Source organism: Parasteatoda tepidariorum, chromosome 1 (genome assembly GCF_043381705.1).
Source record: "Parasteatoda tepidariorum isolate YZ-2023 chromosome 1, CAS_Ptep_4.0, whole genome shotgun sequence".
NCBI lineage: Eukaryota > Metazoa > Arthropoda > Arachnida > Araneae > Theridiidae > Parasteatoda > Parasteatoda tepidariorum.
Window position 1 is genome coordinate 73349244 of NC_092204.1, and position 21545 is coordinate 73370788.

Here is a 21545-nt window from a genome sequence, read left to right on the forward strand (position 1 = left end):
AGAAGCAATCACTATAAAGATATTTTGAGTAATTAATATTTATTTATTTTGGAAAAAGTTCATAAATTTCTATTGCTGCAAAAGTGTTATATTTATTTTTTAATCAAATCTAATAATGATCAAAAGTCATATGTTTGTTTATAAAATTATAATTTTTATGGCATACTGAGTTAAAAAAAACAAAAAACAAGAATGACAATGTCTTTTTGAATTTTATTCAATATCAATGTAATTAATCTCTTCTTTAGACAGGAACTGTTGAAAATAAAATAAAGTTGACTTCTCCAATTACTGGTTTAGCTGCATTTGAAACTAACATTTTCACTACTGCCTTTACTGGTATTGTCAGGTGTTATCATGAAGGAAGGGTTTGTATTAGCTTTTCTTTGTTTAATAAATATTTACTTTTATTCTGTATTAGGGTTTGCTCAGTTTAAACTAATGTGGTTTAAGGCACAGTTTAAACCAAAGATTTTATTTCTTTAAAGAAACAGTACTGTTTTTTTTTAAAGAAAAATTCTTTTAAATTAATTAATTTTCATGATTTAAATCAATACTTTTAATTATATATAACTAAATGAAAAAAATAGTAAGTTGGAGTTGAGGTTCAAAAGTATAGTATGTTTATTAACAAAACCAATTTTTTAACAGTGTCAAAAAATGATGTTATCTAACTACATCTATTCCTTCACAAAACTAAAAAAAATAAAAGGAACACTTGTAAAACTTTTGATCTAATGATTTTATTTTCATGTACTAAGATGAAATTTTAATAGTTTGAAGAAAGTTAGAATTTAGATATATTTATTTAATTTTTTGCACATAATATTAAGTCATGAAATCTGAGACTTTCTTTGATTAAGCATACTTTTTTCAATTAATTCAGAAATTCAGATTCCACTCTGAAAATTATGGTCCTAATAATTCAGCCAGGATATTGGTTAAAAGTTTGAGCCTTCTTAATGTCACTTTCACTTTTTACATATTTTTGTACATCTCTGTAATTAAAAAGTCATATATGTGTGTTTTCTTCAAAACATTATAACAGATTTTTTCAATTTTGTCATTTAAAATTTGTTTCTCTTCCAATTAATAGGTTTTTGACCATTATCTTTTTAAATAATAATTTAATTAAATAATAAAAAAAAAACAATAGAATTATCTTTATATCAGCAAATTTCATAATTGTGTCCTAAAATATTTTGATTTCTTAAAGTAGTAAGTTTGGTGCAGCAAAAAGTTAAATTAAGATTATAAGGGGGCGATTTTCCAACTGCACTCTTGACTGAAATAATTCAAACTAAACTTTACTGATTTGGACTTTCCCCCATTTTTTTAAGCACAAGAATTTAAATCTGTAATAAAATATTATGTTTACTCAGAGAAAGTATGTTTAATTGTCAAATTTTGTAGTCTAATATAGACTTCAAATTAATAAGAATATGTTTGGTTAACCCCTTGAATAATTAAGATTCAATTCTATCATTAGAGTTTTTAATGTGTTAAGTTTTTATATTACATACTTTACGTTACCATTTAGTGAACATTTTATTAAAAAAATAGCAGCTGATAATTTTAAAGTAACATTTGTCAGTATTTGCAAGAAAATATATTACTTTTATCCATTAATTAAGGAATAATACTATAATAATATTTATAATAATTTTTTGAAAAAAGATGCCCTTTGCATGTTATTGATTCGTTTATAATAATATTTGTTGCCTTAATTATTTTTAGATGCCTAAGATGAAAATGGCATACGGTGCTGGGCATGAATCATTGACCTGCATTTATGTCTATCAAGGCTGGGTATGTAATAAAGAATCACGTGTAAATTATATGATTAAAAATCTTAACTGTTTATTACAGAATACAATATAAAAATAATTTTAAAATACTTATTTTATTTATATTGAAAATAAAAGAATCGGTTTCTGCTGACAACACATATAAATGAACAATTAATTCAAATAATAATCAATTTTTTGGTATTATTACATTTTAGGCCAGGGATAGAAAAAAAGAAGAATTAAAATCTGTGTATATATATTGTTTTAAAATATAAATAAGATGTTTTTTTGTTTTTTTTTTTTGAATTTACAGTTATAAATTTTTTTAAGAAAAAAAAGTAATAATTACCTGGTCCATGAAATTTTTTAAATGAATAAAATTTTTTAGATTTTATACGAGATAATATTAAGTGCATAATTCTCTGTGGATAAGTCTAGCTGTACTTATCACACATTGTTTTTTAACTTTATAGCATTCGTTTTTGCATAGCTGGACTTCAGTAATAATTTCTTTATCAGTTAATTTGACAATTTATTTTGCACCCAATACTAAGTGTTTAACAAAAAATCGTTCTGCGTATCTTCATCATGTTTAACATCTGTATTATTTCGATGTCATATTTTTTAAATCGCTGTAATCTTTATGCAAAGTGTTCCTGCAAAAAAAAGAAGAGTGAAAAACAGTTTATAAAATAGAGGGCTAAAAAATGCATAATTGTTTGATTATTTCTCTAGGAAGCTAATATTTCTAGGAAAATAAAAGTTATTTTATCCTTTGACCCAATAGTTGGCGAACAGCAGAAAATTTGGCTTTTTTGCTTAGAAAGTATTCAATGCAAACAATCTAGTAATTAAAAAAAAAATTATTCGATAATTTTTCTAGAACTATTTTTCACCTTCCCTCCTAAATCATTTAAAAATTTCATAAACTTTAAATTTTAAGAATACAAATGCATTAAAATTTATTTGCATTTTATTGTGTATCTCTACACAATTTGTGCTTGGAAAAAATATTACATAAAATTTTACTGGTATCCAATTTCTTTTCTCATCATCTACTTAAAAAATTGTGGTTTTCATGGGTAAAATCAATTGTATTTTAACACAAAAAAGACTGTTAATGTGTACAAATGAAAAATAATAATTTCAAAACTTACTTAAATACAGGGAATAATGGAGACTTTAAAATGAGGTATATTTTTATAGAATGCTGATCTAGGCAAAATATTTAAAAAAAAAATTATTATTGACATTTTTTAATAGAGGTTTTGAAAAATTCATTCAATATATATTAAGTGTTTGGTAATTCTTTATCATTTACATTTGATACAGTGCATTTTCTTACTTCTGTGTATTCTGTGTCTCATCTTGTTTTAAGTAAATTCAGATTGTTAAAACCTTAAAAATCAATTGTTTTAAATTTTATATTGTGAAAATTACATTTGATTTTCTTTGGAATAAGCAGCTGCTGTTCACCATAGGGTAGTATTCCTGGTATGAAATATTTAGTAAAGATATTAACAAGGGGCACTTTTTGGTGGCATAGTCGGTTAAGGCATCCATCACACTGCTGGTTGGAGAGTTGGAAGTAGTGAGTTTAATTCGATAAAACAACCAGTGTATCTATGCAGCAAGATGCATGTCAAATTTGTCGTCTCTGAAAGTCTTTTCATTGGTTGTGGTGTAGAAGTTTGGAGAGAGGGGTACCAGCTTAGGCGCTGTTCAAGTTATCTAACCAGGATCAAACTTACATGGCATTCCTAATATAGCTGTTTCAATATAAAGTCCTAAAAATGGGACAGGCTAGGCACTTGGCCCCCGTGGCAGAATCGTGATGACATTGTCGCAGAACATTAGAGAGTTTCTGCAGAAAGATTTTTTATTGGGGGTGCAAGAAATTTTTTTTTTTTTTTATTTACATAATTTTTTTGAAATATTTTTTTTTCCTACGGAACTTTTTTCTCCCTTTCTGCAGAATTATATTTAAAAAAATGCCTTTCTCGCATATGGGAGGTGGGAAAAAATGCTCGTGATTTTTTCGCCCCTACTTCCTTTTGAGAAAAAAAAAATTCCGCAGTGATTGGCTTTAGCTAGAATTTCAGATTGATATTATAAAAAGTAATTTCTAAATGGCAAAAATTTTAAAAAGGTTAACTATACAAATATTTTTTAGAACAGGAGAATATTGCCAACAATATTAGATATTTAGACTTTAAAAAAATTCTTATATTTATAAATAAAAAAATATATGTATACCGTTCTGTTCTATACATGAATTTTTTTTTTTTTTTTTTTTTTTTTGTAAACAGAAAGTGCCTCTGTTACTCTGAATTAGTTGCATATATTTTTGCTACTATTAAAAATGTATCTCAGAAAGGTATTAGTACTAGAGAGAATTGTAGCAGAAAGCTTTAAAAAATTCTGGCCATAGTTAGGTAATATGTGATAACTATGGGTGTAGAGTTTTGAAATTATTTTCCATTGTGCTATTCATATTAATCATGATTCATGATATCATTATCAGTTGATGAAAATGGAATAATGAATGATTTTGATTTACTTGTTATCCTAAGGTGTTGGTATTATACACACTCTAATATTTTCTGTTAGAAGACATCTATGGCTTAATCAGCCAATAGATAATCTTTTTTCCCTTCACACCTTTTTCATGAACCAATGTTAGACATGCTTTTACACTCAAGGGTAGCGGATGTTATTCTATCTGTCCTTTCATTTATATATTTTCGTTATTGTTTTAATAAATATTGTTAAATTTGTTTAACTGAACTATCTTTATTCCACCTCCCTGAAATCTCCTTTAATCTCCTCCCATAAAACCATTTTCCACAATCCTATTATCAATAAAAATTTGAAATTTTCAAAATAAAATATCCTGCCAAATATTAATTGTAAAACTATTTTTAGGTTTTTACTGGAAATAGAAATGGAGTTGTTTCAGTTTTTAAATTTGATCCTTTTAGTGAATATCAATGTCAGGTAAGTTATTTTATTTTTTTTTGTTTATGTTTATTATGGGCATAGAAATTTTGCCTGTTAACTTTCTTTAGCTGTTCTGATCGCATTTGCTAATATTAATTTTAGCTAAATCTGCTACAACATTTGTTTCTAGAAGCTTAAGAGACCTTTCACCTCTTGATTATACTTAACTGTTGTTATTAACTGTAAGTTTATTAAACACGGAAAAAAAAATCAAGAAAATTAAAATTCTAATCTAAAATGTAAGATGGTGAGGTTAGAGGCCTCATATAAAATTATGATGATTTTCTCAGGCCATGGACATTGAGAGGATTCAATTAAACTGTATTGGTTAAAAATAAATACTTAAGATACATTTAAATTATGATAAATACTTACAGAAAGTGGCACATCGGCTTCATATAATTATGAAGATGAGCCATCGGTTGATATGGTGTTGGTTTTATTTATTCTATGAAATTGTTTTTTTCAGGTTTCTTTTAATATGATAATGTTATTAAAAATCAAATACAAAAATCTAATATTTTTACTTATACAGTTTATTATAGTGAACACTCAGTTGTAGTGTACATTTTTTTAAGGTCCCTTTGGAACTGTTATTTCATCCGCTTTCTGTGAATGGCTAAGAAATTAGTAATTCGTTTATAATGAACTCAAATTTCCTTTTAGACGGTTTTTAAATAAATGCTTCAAAATTCAAAAGTATGTAATTATTACTTTTAAAAATGATATTATATACTTTGTAAAAAATGTTAAAATGCGAATAATTTCATGTAAAAGAATAAGGGAAATGGTTCCAGAAAATGCTGGAAGCAAAAAAAGACAAAGCATTTAAAAAATGACGAAAATATAAAAGATAAACGTCTAGGAGCTTCCACTTCCTCCTTTAAAAAATACCATAAATGATTACGCTCTAATTGGAAATTTTTTTTATTGAAAGAAACTTTCTTCAAGGGAACTAATTTGTTGAGATACTCCAGCAATATTGGAAGAAACACTTTTTGAAATTTTTTGAATTTTTCAAGAAATAATTTAAGGACTAGTTTGTAATTTTAGAAGTGTTTAGTTCATGCGATCTTTCATACTTTGCAATAAAGTTTAAAGGTTTGAGAAGCCGACAATGAATTATAAAATAAAACAAGTATTTTAGAACACCCTATGCTAGAAAATCAGGCAATAAGCTTGTAACATGTATCAATTACTTTGGTTGTTATTTTCAATAACTGCATAAAATTTCGTAAATCTATCTTAAATATTTATGGTGATATGATTATATTTATGGAGATACGATTAATTTTTTATAAAAAAAACTAATTTTTCTATCCTATGTTTTTTTGCTATAACTTTAAAAATATACAAAAAATTAAACAAAATATTTGGTGCAATTTAAAATTACAAAATTATTGTTGTAATATTTGAATTAATTTTTTTATTGTTGTTGTTGTTGTTAATTTACGTCGCACTAGAGCTGCACAATGGGCTATTGGCGACGGTCTGGGAAACATCCCGGAGGATGATCCGAAGACATGCCATCACAATTTTGATCCTCTGCGGANTTATTGTTGTAAAATTTAAATTAATTTTTTTTTAAAAAGTGCAAAGGATCTGAATTTATTTTAAGTAGTTCTTTAATATTTCTTTTATAGTCGCATGCATTAAAAAAATTTTGAATTATTTCTTCATAATCCTGTAGTAAATCACATTTGGCGACTAATGGAAAAAATCTGATTTAAATATCATAAAACTTAAAAAGTTTCAATTAGTTTTTGTACTTTTCAAAAAAAAAAAAAAAAAAAAAAAAAAAAAAAAANGATTTTCATACATTTTATTATGTACATAGTATTGCAAATTACAATACCTTATAATAACTGAACAGAAAGAACAAAATTAAATATGTGAAAAACCCTTTATTGAGCTTTTTTTTTTTTTTTAAAAAATTAAGACCAAAAAATCAGTTTTTTATAAAAATGTTCAATTGTCTATAAATATTTAAGCTAGATATATGAAATTTTATGCAATTATTGCATAAAACAACCAAAGTAATCGATACAAGCGTATTGCTCGATTTTTCTGGCATAAGATGTTCAATAATACTTGTTTTTTTTTCAGTAATTTATTGTAGCTCCCTCAAACCCCTGAATGCTATAAGCTTTATTGTAAAGTGTAAAAACTCGCATGAATTAAACACTTCTGAAAAGTACAAAATAGTCCTCTAAGTATTTCTTGAGAAATTCAAAAAAAATATTGTAGGTTATTGTATGTACTTCCATTATTGTAGGTTAGTGTATTTAGTTAGTTAATAATTTATAGCGCAAATTATGTACTATTGCAATCACTATTTTCAACTTTACCACTGCAATATGCTAAAAAATACTTTTCATAAATTTTGAGTATAATAAACCCCATTTATAGTGAAATTATTGCTGGGTTTGCATACAATTCACTATAGCAGGGTTTGACTGTTGTACAATAAAATCACATTTTTAGAAAACTTCTTCTTACTGAATACCTACTATTACGACAACAGTCTTCTATGAATAAGGACACAGACATTAAATTGCATCAAAAGAAGTTCTTTTTAAATCCCTGTCAGGAAGATATTTCACATTTTTATGAATTATTTTATTCTTTTTGTTTAGGCATGAATTTTACTTAAGTATGAATGTTTTTTTTATAGACAATGTGATACATAACAGGGGTCTGTTTAGAAGAAATTTAGGTCCGTTAACGGACCCTTCACAAAATATCTTTTCATGAAAACGGACCCTTCACAAAATATTCTAACTTAAAAACGGACCCTTCACACATTTGTTTATTTTCATTATTATTTTGTTAATTGAATAAACCCTTCCCAGGGCAGAAAACAAGAAAGATGGATGTAAACGAATCAAGTTTTGTCTTCGGCAGACGATTCTTCCATTATTCGTCCGAAATAGCCAAATCGAATAGCGAAATAGGCTAAATACCAAATATTTGTGTGTTGTATCTCTTAATTTAGAAGCAGCAATCGTTGTTTATTTTTTAAAATGTAACTTTTTTAATTATAATTTTACAGTGTTGAGCATAATCTTGTATGTCTTTACAATTTAAAAACTCCTTGAAAAAGTTATTTTTTGCAATAACGGACCCTATTTGCACAAATTCATAAAAGCGGACCCTGGTTGAAAGAATGTGAAAAATTTTTTTCACAATTTCACGAAAAACGGACCTTTCACAAAATGTCTGGACAGACCCCTGCATAAGATATGCATCAGGTATTCCCTCTTGTATTTGATTTATTATGACTCGCATATTTCTATGATTTACATTAAGGGTTTTTTCTGAACAATATGATAGAGAAAGGATATAATCGTTTGATTCTGACTGAAGCAAATATAATTGTTTGAAAAGTCGTGAGACATTTCGTCTTTTCGAAATTGATAAACGTTGAGAAATGTTATATGAATTAAAAATGCATCACAAAGATTTTATAAGAAAAAAACCATTGAAGAAATTCTTCAACTAGATCTTTTTTTTCCTGTTGAGTTCAATTTAAAACACAGTAGGTTAGATATGTAAATATTACTAGAGTGTGTGTTTTTTTTTAATCATTATGATTTTATTATGGAGTAAATGGTTGCTGTTCACTTGAGTTGTTGTCCAGAGAGAAATTTGAGAGAAATATTGGATGGCCAGCTTCAAGTTAGATTTTATGGACTGTATCACAGACTTGATTTATTTAATTTGTTTAGAGTTATTTTATTTACTTTTCTGTTATTTTGTCTACAGTTGTCTTTATACCTGAGCAAACAGTTTTCATGGTTCTGAGAGTGTCTTCTTTTACAGGGTTTAACTGTTTCTGTATATTAAGAAAACAGCATTTATAAAACCTCAAATCATAAAAAATATTTAGAACTCTTAATTTTTAGTAACAATTAGTGTGATGTATTATTCTTCAATTTTAATATTTACTTAGTAAATTTTAAAGTTAAAAAATATATTTTGCTTAACGTACTATACCTTAATTTTGATATTTGCTAAATATGTTTGATATTCTTATCAATATTTGTTTAATTTTCTGCATTGTCTTGCAGGTTAGTAATTGTAAAAATGTTTACATGCATTTGGAAGACTTAGATAGGCATGTAAATATCAACTCTGATCATAAATTAATTTCGAAGAATAGCAAGTGTCCTTGGAGAAAGTGTCAGCAGTCATTTAATAAAGATTGGAATGAAGAAGTACAGTATTTTTTTCTTTTTGTTCAATTTTTTATATTATAATAAATTTAGTTGGATAGATATAATTTAGTCAGCTTTAAATTCATCATGAAACTTAATTTTTCAATAGTTTTTTGTTCCTTCTGCAAAAGGAATCATGATATTTAATGCATCTTTTTCATAAAAATTTAAAAATTCGTTAAATTATCAAGTATATTTATTACAGTTGGTCATTTAAAGTTCAAATTGGAAGAAAAAAAAGGTTTTTTGATAGGTTAATACAATATAATAGATAATTTTCCAAAAATATCCAAATCCATATATTCCATTCATCCAAGTCCCACAGTGAACTGATCCCAGCAGATCACAGAAGTCAAGCATCACTGCCTGCGGTCAGTGTGTGGGTGGGTGACCACTTGGATCAGTCTGTGTAGGGACTGAGGTTGTGCTGTATGGATCCTCGTTAAACTGTTCTATCGTAAAGTTCTGGACTTCGCGTGCAGGTCATCAGGCTACCGAAGCGGGGTGCCATCCCCTCTGCAGAGGATCAAAATTGTGATGGCATGTCTTCGGATCAGCCTCAGGGATGCTTCCCAGACAGTCGCCAATAGCCCATTTTGCAGCTCTAGTGCGACGTAAATGAACCATTTATCCCAAAACAATTGAAATTGTTTTTGGAAAGTAAATCTGATTATATAAGTGATCATGTTATTGTCAAATATTTTATGTTAGCCTTGCTTCTTAAATATAAGATGTTTCAACATAGGCTATCACACAGCGAAATGCTTTTTTTTTTTGTAACTACAAAGTGAAATCTATTGTATATTGTAATGTAAGGTGCACGAGTGTATTGTAAGCAAAGTATTGTAAGTATTGTGTGCAAGTGTATTGTAAGGTGTACAAGTCTATTGTAAGGTGTAGAATACCTAAGGTGTGGCTATACATAATATATATGTATACCCACCTTTGCTAATTTTGAGAAAACTGGTAAGTCCAAAAAAAATTGGGGTGCTTTCAAATAAAAAAAAATATTTTCATTTAATGACATGTTCAAAGGCAAACAGTGCATATGCATCATCATTGCATGTGACCACATAGGCAGTTGTTGCAATTTAATACCTTTTAGTTTTTTTTTTTTTTTTTTTTTTATTTTAANTTTTTTTTTTTTTTTTTTTTGCATTGAGATATTGGTGAGTTTATTCCTGAAATCTAAGACTAGAGAGATTCTATAAATTACTTCTGTTGTGAATAATGAGAATTTCATGCTTTAAATGATAAAATGTATTTTCATGCGGAAATAATGAAAGATATTTTCATTTGCTTTGTTTATTTATGAATCAGAAATCTTAATGCTTAAAGAACTTAAAGAAAAAAAAAATTCTGAAAATTATTTAACTGCAGTGGCTGCCATAGCAACACCATGTGCAATGGCATTGCATATGCCAGCCAGGTGGCCGAGTGGTTAGCGTGCCTGACTGCGAAGCCAATGGCTGCGGGTTCGAATCCCGCTCTGGGCATGGATGTTTCTCTCTCTCTCTGTGTTGTCTTCTGGTGTATGAATGTGGCCCACCCTATGAATGGGTATTTGTGGCGTGGGTAATGTTGCTCGCTTCTGTGGCTTTGGTTCGCAGGTGCCCACTGGGTAACGATAATGAACAACATTTCCGGCATCTTCTAAGGCGAAGAACGAAAGTTCAGTACCTGCCTTTATTATAAAAAAAATGACATTGCATACACACTGTTTGCTCTTGAACATCACATATTGAATTCTATGTTTCAAAAGATAAACAAAAGTGATTAACATAAATAAATGTTTTACGAATTATTATCCAGGTCTGCGAATGTTTAATTTTTTGTCTTAAAATTAGGATATTGTATGTTTTTCCTTACCACATGGCGTTTAGAAACTAGCCGCATTTAAGGACTAGCCTGTCTACCCTCATGATCTCACTGCTTTTTAGTACTCTTAAATTAATAATTCTATTACACATTGATCTTTACAATGTATTTGAATAAATTCAAATAATTTTATTTCTTGAAAGATTTTGCATTGGAGTGTTTTCCAAAATTAAGTAGTCGAAATATTTCCTGAACTATTTTCTCTTTTCTATCAGGATTATTCTTTTAATTTTGTTAACAGTATAGTAAAAAATTCTAGTAAATTAAAATAGTGTTCTGCACTGATGCATATTTATTGATTTTTTTAAAATTTATTGTATGGTGTGAACTAAATTTTTACTACTAAATGTACTATACAGTACAGAACCCGTTATCCGGAAACCAGAAAACCAAAAAACCGGAATGAAATTCGATAAATTTTCCCGCTATTTAAAAAAAAAAAAATTTTTTTCCTCATAAGATTTTAGGATTTTTTGTTCTTTTTTGAAAGATGTTTACCTTACCATCATTTTGGTAATAATCATTAGTGTATTACTTCATCGTTTTTTCTTCTTTTTAAGATTATTTCCAATTTTTCTTTTTTTTAGTTGGTTTTAACAATAAAAAAAACGGCTTTTTTTAGCGATTCAGAAAACCGGAAAAATCAGTTATCCGGAATATCGATGGTCCCGATCGTTCCGGATAATCGGTTCCCTACTGTATTATGTTTGACTGAGTTAATAAATAAAAATATAGATGATATAAATTATCTTAGTAGTACATGATATTAATGCTTTCCTAGAATTCTCTGTAAGTTTTTATTGAAATTAAAAAAGTTTTATTGCGTTTAAATAATTTAATAACGTTTTTTATTTAAAAATAATTTTGGAGCAAAAGTTGGGTTATTGAAAAACACTGAACATTGTGTGTTGAAGTTTGAAAGATAATTCCCATTCACCTTGTATTTCATCTTTTTAGGGCAATTTTTTTATAATGTAGTATTTTTTGAAACATTTAATGGTCGACGTTTTTAAGGTTTTAAAAGCATTTGATTTAGAATTAATTGCTGTATTTTTTTTAAAAATTATTACCTTAATATATTTTTTTGTTCCCTAAATTTATATATTCGCCAATACTAGTTAAGAAATTTTTTTTATTAAAAATAATTGTTTTATTTATTTTTTTCTAGGCTAGGAAGCATCATCTTAAATCTCATGTCAAAAAGCTTCCAATACCTATTTCCATTTTGTAAATTTTATATTACATGTATAGGGTCAAATGTATATTTTTATACATACAATGTATGCATGATATTAAAATTCATGTAATGCATGATGTAAAGTTTGTATTAAAGATATGAATAAACTGTTTATATTTTTCACAGTATAATTGTTTGTGTATTTTTCTATTAATTTTTATTGCACTGATATTTTCTGTAATTTTAGATGAAACAAAGCAAGATATTTATTTTATGATATTTTATTTATTCATTGTACATCTGTATGCAAGTTTATTTCTATAGCAACACTTTTATTATTATCAAATTTGTTTTAGCCCCATGGTTTTTAATACCTTTTTTATTTTAGTTTTGCTGTAAATTCTCTAATTTTTACAACCTTTTTGGGACAGACAAGTCATATATTTATTCTGTCTCTCCAATCTGGGTGGACCACCTATGTGTTGTGGAAGAATTAGCTTAGTGAATATGCAGTGCGTATGAGTATTTTTAGCTGAAATAATTTTTAATGACCACTAGAGGGCACCTTATGTCCATTACATTTGAATTAATTGTAGTTTTATTATCCTGATCTTCAGTTTATATTGTCTGTATGTAGTATTTTACACTTACACATCAGCTACTGCAGGGAGGAAATTGGAGTATAAACAAACAGATCTGAACTTTTTAATTTTCCACATCATGTAATCATTAGCTTTTCTGATAGTTTTTGTAGGGTTTGAGCGTTATTTCTGTTGCAGTTTGTGTAGCTTTCAGATATATTTCATTAATTTCCCTTTTTATTTCAGAAGATTTTGTCTCCAGATTATTATGGTAAGAAAGCATTTTTTAACCGAGGATTAATTTAAACATTAGAATTGAGGATTAAAAACATTAGAACTGAAACTTTATTCTTTGTGATTTTTTTAAATCTAAAGTTAGGCTTAATGACTCAAAACTTTCATCTTGTAGTATAATTGCATTCACTCTCACTTCCTCCCTAAGAAGCATACTAAAAAAAGGTTAAACACAGCTTAATTGAGTTACTTTATGTTGAGTTTTAATGTTGCCCACATTCAGATCAGTATAACCAATTTGGTTTTTCATGTCTACTGACTCTAAGTTATTCCAAGTACTGTATAGATCAAAGTTTGAAATCTCATTGTCGTCCAGCTGACCATGAAGTTTTTCTGATGAATCTCCGAAGTTTTTTGAATTTCATCTTTGTGTAATACAAAAGAGTTTCATTCTCACCAAGCCAAAAGCAACTGAGTCAATAATTAGCAAAACTGAGATTAGGTTGTTTGAACGCCTGCTACCTTTTTGAGACAATAAACCCAAGTCAATATACATAGTTTTAAAGCAATATGCTCTCTCTCTCTTCTCTTCTCTTCTCTCTCTGTGCCATTGCCTTTTTCACTTTTGGATATATATATATATAATATATATATGTGAAATAAAAATATAAAAATATTTTATTATTAACAAAAACAGTTATTTGAAACAGGAAGTTAATTTAAAAAAAATTCTCTTTACCATATGCAGCTTAACCCCTTCAGAACCAGCAGAATGAGAAAGCGCTTATTGAGGCCCACATACCCCAGGAGTTTGTATACTAAAGAGCACATATATGTACTAATGTTAGAGTACCATCTTCAGATCATCTCCATATGCGCTTTTATCCAGGTCAGAGTATGTGTACTAAAGAGTCTGTTTTGAGATCACGTTCGTGTGATCTTGAGCAGCTAGAATCAGAAAGGCTTGTTTCATATATAATACCGTGGGCTATTAAGGGAAAATAGTGTGATCATGTATATGAGATCTTGGCTCTGAAGGGGTTCAATTCTATTTATACAACTTTCAGAAAATTAAATGCTGCTTAAAACAGTGTTTTAAAGCAATTTCTTTTTCAGTTTTCAACCATTTTAGGTTTAAGTTAAGAAAAACTCCTAATACAATAAATAAACTTGAGATTAATAGTGTAAAATTGAATTAATTTCCATGCCATACCAGTGCAAGAATGAAAAATTTTAAAATGATATTTATTATAAATTTTTGAGCGGAAAAGCATTGAGAGGTTTCTAAATTGTTTATCAATGAAGGTTGAGGAAAACTAGTTTTTTTTAGTAGAAATTTTATCTCATTATCCTTAAAAAATGCTCTCTCCAAAAAAATAAATAAAAATTGGAAGAAAATTGTGGAATTTGGAATATTTCCATGTCAGTACCTACCTCTAAATAGTCGCCAAGATCTAACATCAATCGGGCTGTGGGATGCAAAATACAAAATTTAGAAAAGTATAACTGTTAGCTATCAAACCTCAAACTTTTTCTGTTCTTTTTCCTAGTATAAAACTTTGGCGTCTTGGTGATTGTAGTTGGTCTTGAATAAGTATAGATATGGAAATTACCCTCTCTTTAGCTAAAAGGGAGAGTATAAGTATAAATTGTAGTCATCCTCAGTCAAACCACTATTCTATTATATATACTATTGAGCGAAAACATAATGTTTACCTCCACACTTTTCATTGAACTTGTCTGAATGATATGCAGGACTCGTGATTACATTAGAATGGTATTTACTTTTTTGTGGGTGAAGTGATGGAAAAAGCTACTGATTTAAGTGAATTTGATAGAGGGCAGATTGTAATAGTCCGGAGACTCTGAATGAGTAGCTTTGAAACTGCACAATTGATAAGCATTTAGGCAAAGTGGATAAGTGATGGTTCAACCGGCAGTAGGCGCCATCGTGTTGGATCCTCCCATCATCAAAGAAAAGGTACACAGGAGTCTATCACTTTTGGTAAAATAAAATAGACTTAAGTTCAGTGGACATTGTTAGATGTGGGATTGCGAATCAGTTGTTCCACTCGTGTGCCTGTATTGACCTAGCATCATCATCAATTACACTTGCATTGGTTCCGGGAACGTCGACACTGAACCACGGATAAGTGGAAGACTGTTTGTTGTCCTGTCACATGAATCGCGATTTCTCATGCATCACTGCGATGATCGTGTCAGGGTACACCGTCTTCCAGCCGAACAGTTGCACCCCACATGTACAGTAGGTCTCACACATGGTGGATCTACTTTGGGTGGTGGGGGTGGTATAAAGCCTTCGAGGTTATTCTCATGCGCGTCTCTGTGGTCCATAGTTGTGGTAGATAGTCCCTAAAAGCTGTGGACTATCTGAACGTAATTGCGGATTGCTTGTATCCATACATGACATCTGTTTTCTCAAATGGAAATGGAATCTTCCTGCATGACAACGTCTCAATTTACAAGGCTAGAATTGGGTTGAAGATGATAATGATGAATTTAAACTAATGTCCTGGCCACCTAACTTGCCGTAATTTAATCCGATAGAATACATTTGGGATGTTATGCAAATGTAGTTAAGAGATCAAGCACCACCAGTGGTGTCATGCAAAGTCGAGATATTCCGATATTTTGACTTTGCATGACACAGCTGCTAGACATTTGGTCCAATTTGTCTCCAGTTGTCTACTAAGATCTTGTAGTATCCATGTCAAGGCGATTTGTAGCTGCTTTGAAGGTCGAAGGTGGAGCAACGCATAATTGAGCAAGTGGTCATTGTACTTTGGCTCTTCAGTGTCTATGTTTTTTTAATTTTTGATAGTATAAAACTCATTGGCGATATGGAAATATCTCTGTGGAGTAGAATAACAAATTGTAGCCATTATTTTCAACCTATTATCGAACACTTGTAGTTAAATATGAGATTTTTTTTTCTCTCAACATCACAGAGTGAAATCTAAAATAATTAAAAGAAGAGTTAAAATGTGTCTCTCTTTTAACTCCAATACTGTTTGTTCCAGCATTCTGAAATGTAGATATTGGTTGCAAGTGGACTATTTTAGCTCCCAATCCTAATTCATTCGAAATTTCAAATAGTTCGTACTGGATAGATGTATGAAACATAATTTTCTGTTACAAGTTTAGCTCTAGGTATAATTACTAATTGAGTTGCAGGCGCTTTTCGTTTTCAATCGTCAAATGATGAGTTTAGTGAGGCTAATATTATCCTTAACTACTTGCTTTCAGCTGTGTTTAATCGAAAACGGAGTTATTCGCATGTTATTTAATCGTATTTTATTTTGTTTATGCGATTGAAACGTGTTTAAATATAACTAAATAATTTAAAATCAATTGATAGTGAAATATTAATACAAAATTAATGGAGAAAATGGCTTGGTCTTGGTTAATTTTGACTACCATGAGTTGGCTGCTAGTAATAGCATTATACCGAATGATATTGATAGTTAATCTTTATTTTGATGAGTTGGACTTCTAAAAACGTTGCTTAAACCTCCAAGCGTTAAACCGTTCGGTAAAATTGTATTGAGAGTTTCCTGCTACGCACTATTTTTCTCGTTCAATAACATAGAGAAACCAGTTCTTTCACTAAAAAAATCCCTCTTCTGAAAGTTCGGAAAAAACCGAGACTCAAAGGGTTAATCTAATAATGTTAAGTCACTAGGAAGGACAACAAATAATAATAAATAAAAAAAATGTATATGTTTTTACTATATTAATTATGTTGGTATGCAACTTTCAGTCTTGTTAATGTTTTCCTTGAAGTGGTAGTTGGTTATTTGGCTAAATTTTCTTTTAACAGAGCAAAGTATTATTTTGTCAGTGTAAAAATATAGTATTTTTTGGGAAGTATTTTTGGAAATCTTAAATTTAAGAATTTAAGCGCATGGTGTATAACGTGGTAATAATATATACATGGTTAGTGGTAATTACAGAATACAGTTGAACTCGTTTATAACTGTCAGTCGTAACCTTTTACAAAAGAAATAGCGCAAAATTCTACAAAAACTAATTCACCATTTTATTATTCTTTTCCATCCATTCTTTTAAAACCAAAACAAAAAAAAAATGATCATATCTATAATATCAAGCTTTTAGCTCGCAACATCAGAAAATGCGTGTTATTACATCACGTGACCCTGACAATAACGAGCTCGGATTTAACGAGAACTCGGATTTACCGAGGGAAACGAGAATATTTGGTTGGATGATTATTAAGTCTATGGAACAGAAGTCGCTTTTAGCGAGCAAGACCCGGTTTTAGCGAGCAATATTTTTCTGTCTTGCAATCTTTTTTTCAAAATGATATGAAATGCGCGCGAAATAAAAAAAAACCGCGAACTAAAACTTCAAAGTTAGCTAACAAACTACTATTTTAAATATGTAGATTAATGAAAAAAAATAAATGTTTTGGTAAGAATCTTTTCCTTTATTTTTCTTTCCGTTTATTGCTTCTTTCCTTTAAGACTGTAGCGCAACTAGAAATTTTTTGCTGGTTGGGGGGGGGATAGTTGTCATTAAATTAAGAAAAGTATTTAATTAAATTAATTAAAGTAAGTAAGTATTAATTAAATTTTATGTAAACTCAATAATTTGACCTCCCAACCCCCCACCCCTCTTCTGGTTGCAAGCCTGCCTTAAGGACCCGTTTATTACGAGCACTCGGATTTAACGAGTACATGTTACGGTCCCTTTGTGCTCGTTATAAACGAGTTCGACTGTATTAATTAAATTAAACATTAAGTATTTTAATACATCAGTTTCAAGTAGAAAAGTATGTTTTCTATTCAGCATCTTTAAAAGTAGGGAATATTTATGCTTTCAAAATACACAACATATAAAAAGCTGAAAATATTTTTAAAAATTTAAACAAAAAAAAAACGACTTTTTAAAACATATGTTTAAAAAAAACACTGAATTTTGGTCTTTAAACGCTTGCTTTTTTTTAATAAAATAATTGAACTGTATTAATTTGTGCAATTCGTTTTATCAATGATATTATAATAGAATAATTCAAAGTATTTATTTAGTTCCTAAGACAACTGAGTATGAATAGTTTTCGTTCTCTTAGTCAATTTGCTAGCATGGCGTGGCTGAAGGGTATTGCCCCAATTTTGCCCGAACTCTTGAATTATGCGTGTAGGCAGCGCGTTCGAATCCCACTGTAACCCTTGATGTATCTTTGCGCTGTCTTTCTTTAATTTGTATTATCTGTTCTTAAACTTGAGAAGGGTTTTATAAATCGCTGTTTGCATTGACTACTCAAACTTGCATTTAGTTTATGAGACACATAAAAACCAAAATTTCGTCGAACACATATTTCTACTGAACTCCTCAGCATTGATTGTCCCAATATTTTTCGAAAGCACTTTTTCTACAACTCGAGTCTTATTCATTACCAACACAAGTAAAAGGCATAAAATCTTTATTATACATCTGGGTTCCTTGCGTCTTATTGTCTGATACGGTATCAGATATGTTTCGATAGTTAATGCTCATATTTTGCATATTATTTGTCGCAGTCCGACACCTTATTTTCTATGCTACTTTGCCTTGATTGGAGCTTTATGCAAGATTTTCAAGAAGTTACTCCTCTGGACAAACAACGACTTATAAACTCATGTCAAATAAAAGAACATCAAATTAGTGAGTTCCGCATTGGACTGATCGTTAAAACACGGTTTCCAGAAGATCACAGAAGTGAAGCATCACTGACTGTGGCTTCGTTAAACTTTTCTATCGTAAAGTCCTCGACTTCATCCGCAGGTCGTCGGGCTATCGAAATGGGGGTGCCATACTCTCTACAGAGGATCAAAATTGTGATGGCATGTCTTCGATCATCCTCAGAGATGTTTCCCTGACTGTCGCCAAAACCCATTATGCAGCTCTAATGTGACATAAATAAATTGCAATACAAATCAGTGAAGAACTGCGCAAAGATGCATCCAGGGTTACGAACCCGCTATCACCACGCTTTAGAGCATTCGAAGAAGAACGATACCCCCTAACCACAGAGGCACCGACAGAATTTGATAGCCAGCAAAGAATTAAAACTTCTCAACTTGATCTTAGACATCCTAACTGGTTGATAACAGAATTGTTGTTATTTTCTAGCTCTGTCTATATTTTGTAAGTTTGACATATATTTCATTCTGTATTTGTAAAACTGTATGTTTAATTGCTACAAAAGACGGTAATATTGAGAGCCATTTCTGTCATTGATTTAAAAACGAAAATATAATGGCATAGAAGCCTGTGTAAGTACGCGGATGAAAGTGTAATGTTTAGCTACATTTGAAACTTTTTTTCAAACGGTTTTATTAAAAAAAAATTTAAAGAAAAGTTTAAGTAATGCAGTGGAATATGTTAAAGCATTAGTTACCGATTGCAAGTGTCATTCAAAATCGATCCATACAGCTTTTATTTTTTCATTAAAAAATTACTTAAAATATTTAGACAGAATTATTATTTATAAAAATAATAATAAGAATTTGCATCCACTTTAAAAATTTTGCTTGCAATTTTGAAATATATCAATAAAAGCTAATTTCATCAATGGTTAAATACTAATCGAAAAATTTATAACATATTATGCACATATATTATTATATGTTAATAAAAATTGCAAAGTTTTTGTAAAGCGTAAATTAAGAAAAAGCATGTTTTGTCTTAATCGGGACTTATTACTATTCTATCTATGAAACAGTCTAGAATGTTAAGCTTGCATCTCTAACAAAATATATATGTAAGTTGCGATAGGTTTATTTTTGCAAGTTTCTCGAACTGTGGTTTTAGAGACCTTCCAAGTTAGTTAATACAATTTTTTTTCTTTCTTAAATTGTGTTGTGATATAAACGCTATTTTTAGCTAATAAACTGCCGAACATGTAAGTGAGATGGGAGAAAAAAAAATTCGCGATTTTATAATTTTTTTTCCTTCTTTCTCGCGAACTTCTATCTGTAGCTTTGCTTTTTGCTTAAAACCATAAATGTTTGCATACGCATAAATATAAACAATACGCATGTAATCAAATAAATCTAAGTATGTAATCAAAGAAAACAAATCGTAAACATTTTTACTGTTTGCCTATCTGTTAGAATTAACAATTTCTTAAAAATATCTTAATGTTCTTGATTGAAATCGTAAACCTGAGGTTTATAAAGAACTAGTTTAAATTCTAGTTTAGTAGTGATACAATTTTACGCAGTTAAAACTGCGAATAAAATATATTGTAATTATTAAAATGCTACACTGTCAATAAAATATTCATAATTAGCGGTATTATATTATAAAAGAAAAATGCGACAAAATGAAATAAGGTATATTTTATAATAAACTTAAAAATCGTTTTTTTTTTTTTTTTTTTTTTTTTTTTTTTTTTTTTTTTTTTTTTTTNTTTTTTTTTTTTTAATTGTAGCTTGTAATTTGTTTAGAATTCGCATATTTTCTGAAAGCTTTCTGTTTCAAACTGCACAAGGAAAAAATTATTGCATGCATCTGAAGTTATCTCTTCCCGTCTTCTCCTTCCATTTTTTTTGGAAAAAGATGAAATGTGAAAAGAACGTAAATCAAGGAACTTCAAAACCAGTTTGATTGAAATGACGAATTGAAGCTATTTCCAACGCCTTTACTCCCCCTCACTTTAGTTTCCGGCAATCAAACATATTTTGATATTTTTATGATCAACTTTCCCGTCAACGAATCGTCAGTTTTTTTTTTGTAGCTTAATTATTAAATTGAAAGAAGTTTTCATAATTAGATTGAGATTTAGGTAAAGAAGTTTCTGTTAATTTTATTTGTACCATAGAGTTTTTAAAAATATAGAAATGTATATTAAGGGTGTTAATTACGGAACACCTGATATATTATTTCGGCCCATGATGACAAAATATGCAATTTGTGAGGTGGAAATTTCTTTTCCTAACTAATAAGTGTATGTGACCTTTAAAAAATGAAACAAAAACATTTCAAATTTTAAAATAAAAAAAAAGAACTTTAATATGCTTCATCCATGACCATCTTTTTTCACTAAATTAGGTAATTTTTCTTTGTGATCAATGTTTTGATAAAATAGATGAGTGAACATGGATACACAAAGTATGTATTAAGGGGCATAAAATGACGGGTAGAAACCCGAGGCAAAATACTCGATTTGTAACTCTTAAAATGAGTAGTGGGTTCACAGGGGTTAAATCATATACAATGGAGAAATTATTTTTTTCTTAATTTCAAACAAAATACAGTCGAACCTCGAAGACAAAAACATTTTATACGATTTCTCTCTTTGAATCCATAAAAACATTTTATCTGAGGAAACAATAATCAAGTTCCTATTTTCTACCTTTGCGGTAAACTTCCTTGTTGAAAAAAAGTTTTTTTGAACTAGTTAAATAAGGAGTATTTGTTTTTTAAACTCAGGTTGGGTGATCACAGTTAATTCTCTGCAATTGGTGACCTCGTAATCTGAACACTTGGGGACGGACGGGGACCTCTGACGACAGGGTGTGCTTCCGACTTACATGATGACCCAGGAAAGGAGAAAGTGATTGAAAATTTTTCCCTGCCGACTGTGAAAGTCTTTTGCAATTGTTTCATTTGATTGCTAGCACGTTATCGTTTCTTGCTGTAT

General features: G+C 29.3%; 1 protein-coding gene across 1 annotated transcript in view; it reads left to right on the top strand.

Moving 5' to 3' along the window:
• LOC107447965 (repetitive organellar protein) overlaps positions 1–12253 on the top strand; it is a gene marked incomplete in the record, with an annotated part of 42570 nt that extends 30317 nt beyond the window's left edge. The window contains 5 exon segments of the mRNA XM_043049138.2: positions 249–368; positions 1738–1809; positions 4716–4787; positions 8861–9007; positions 12054–12253. Coding sequence (XP_042905072.1) covers positions 249–368; positions 1738–1809; positions 4716–4787; positions 8861–9007; positions 12054–12116 — 474 coding nt within the window.
• Between the last annotated feature and the right edge of the window lie 9292 nt (positions 12254–21545).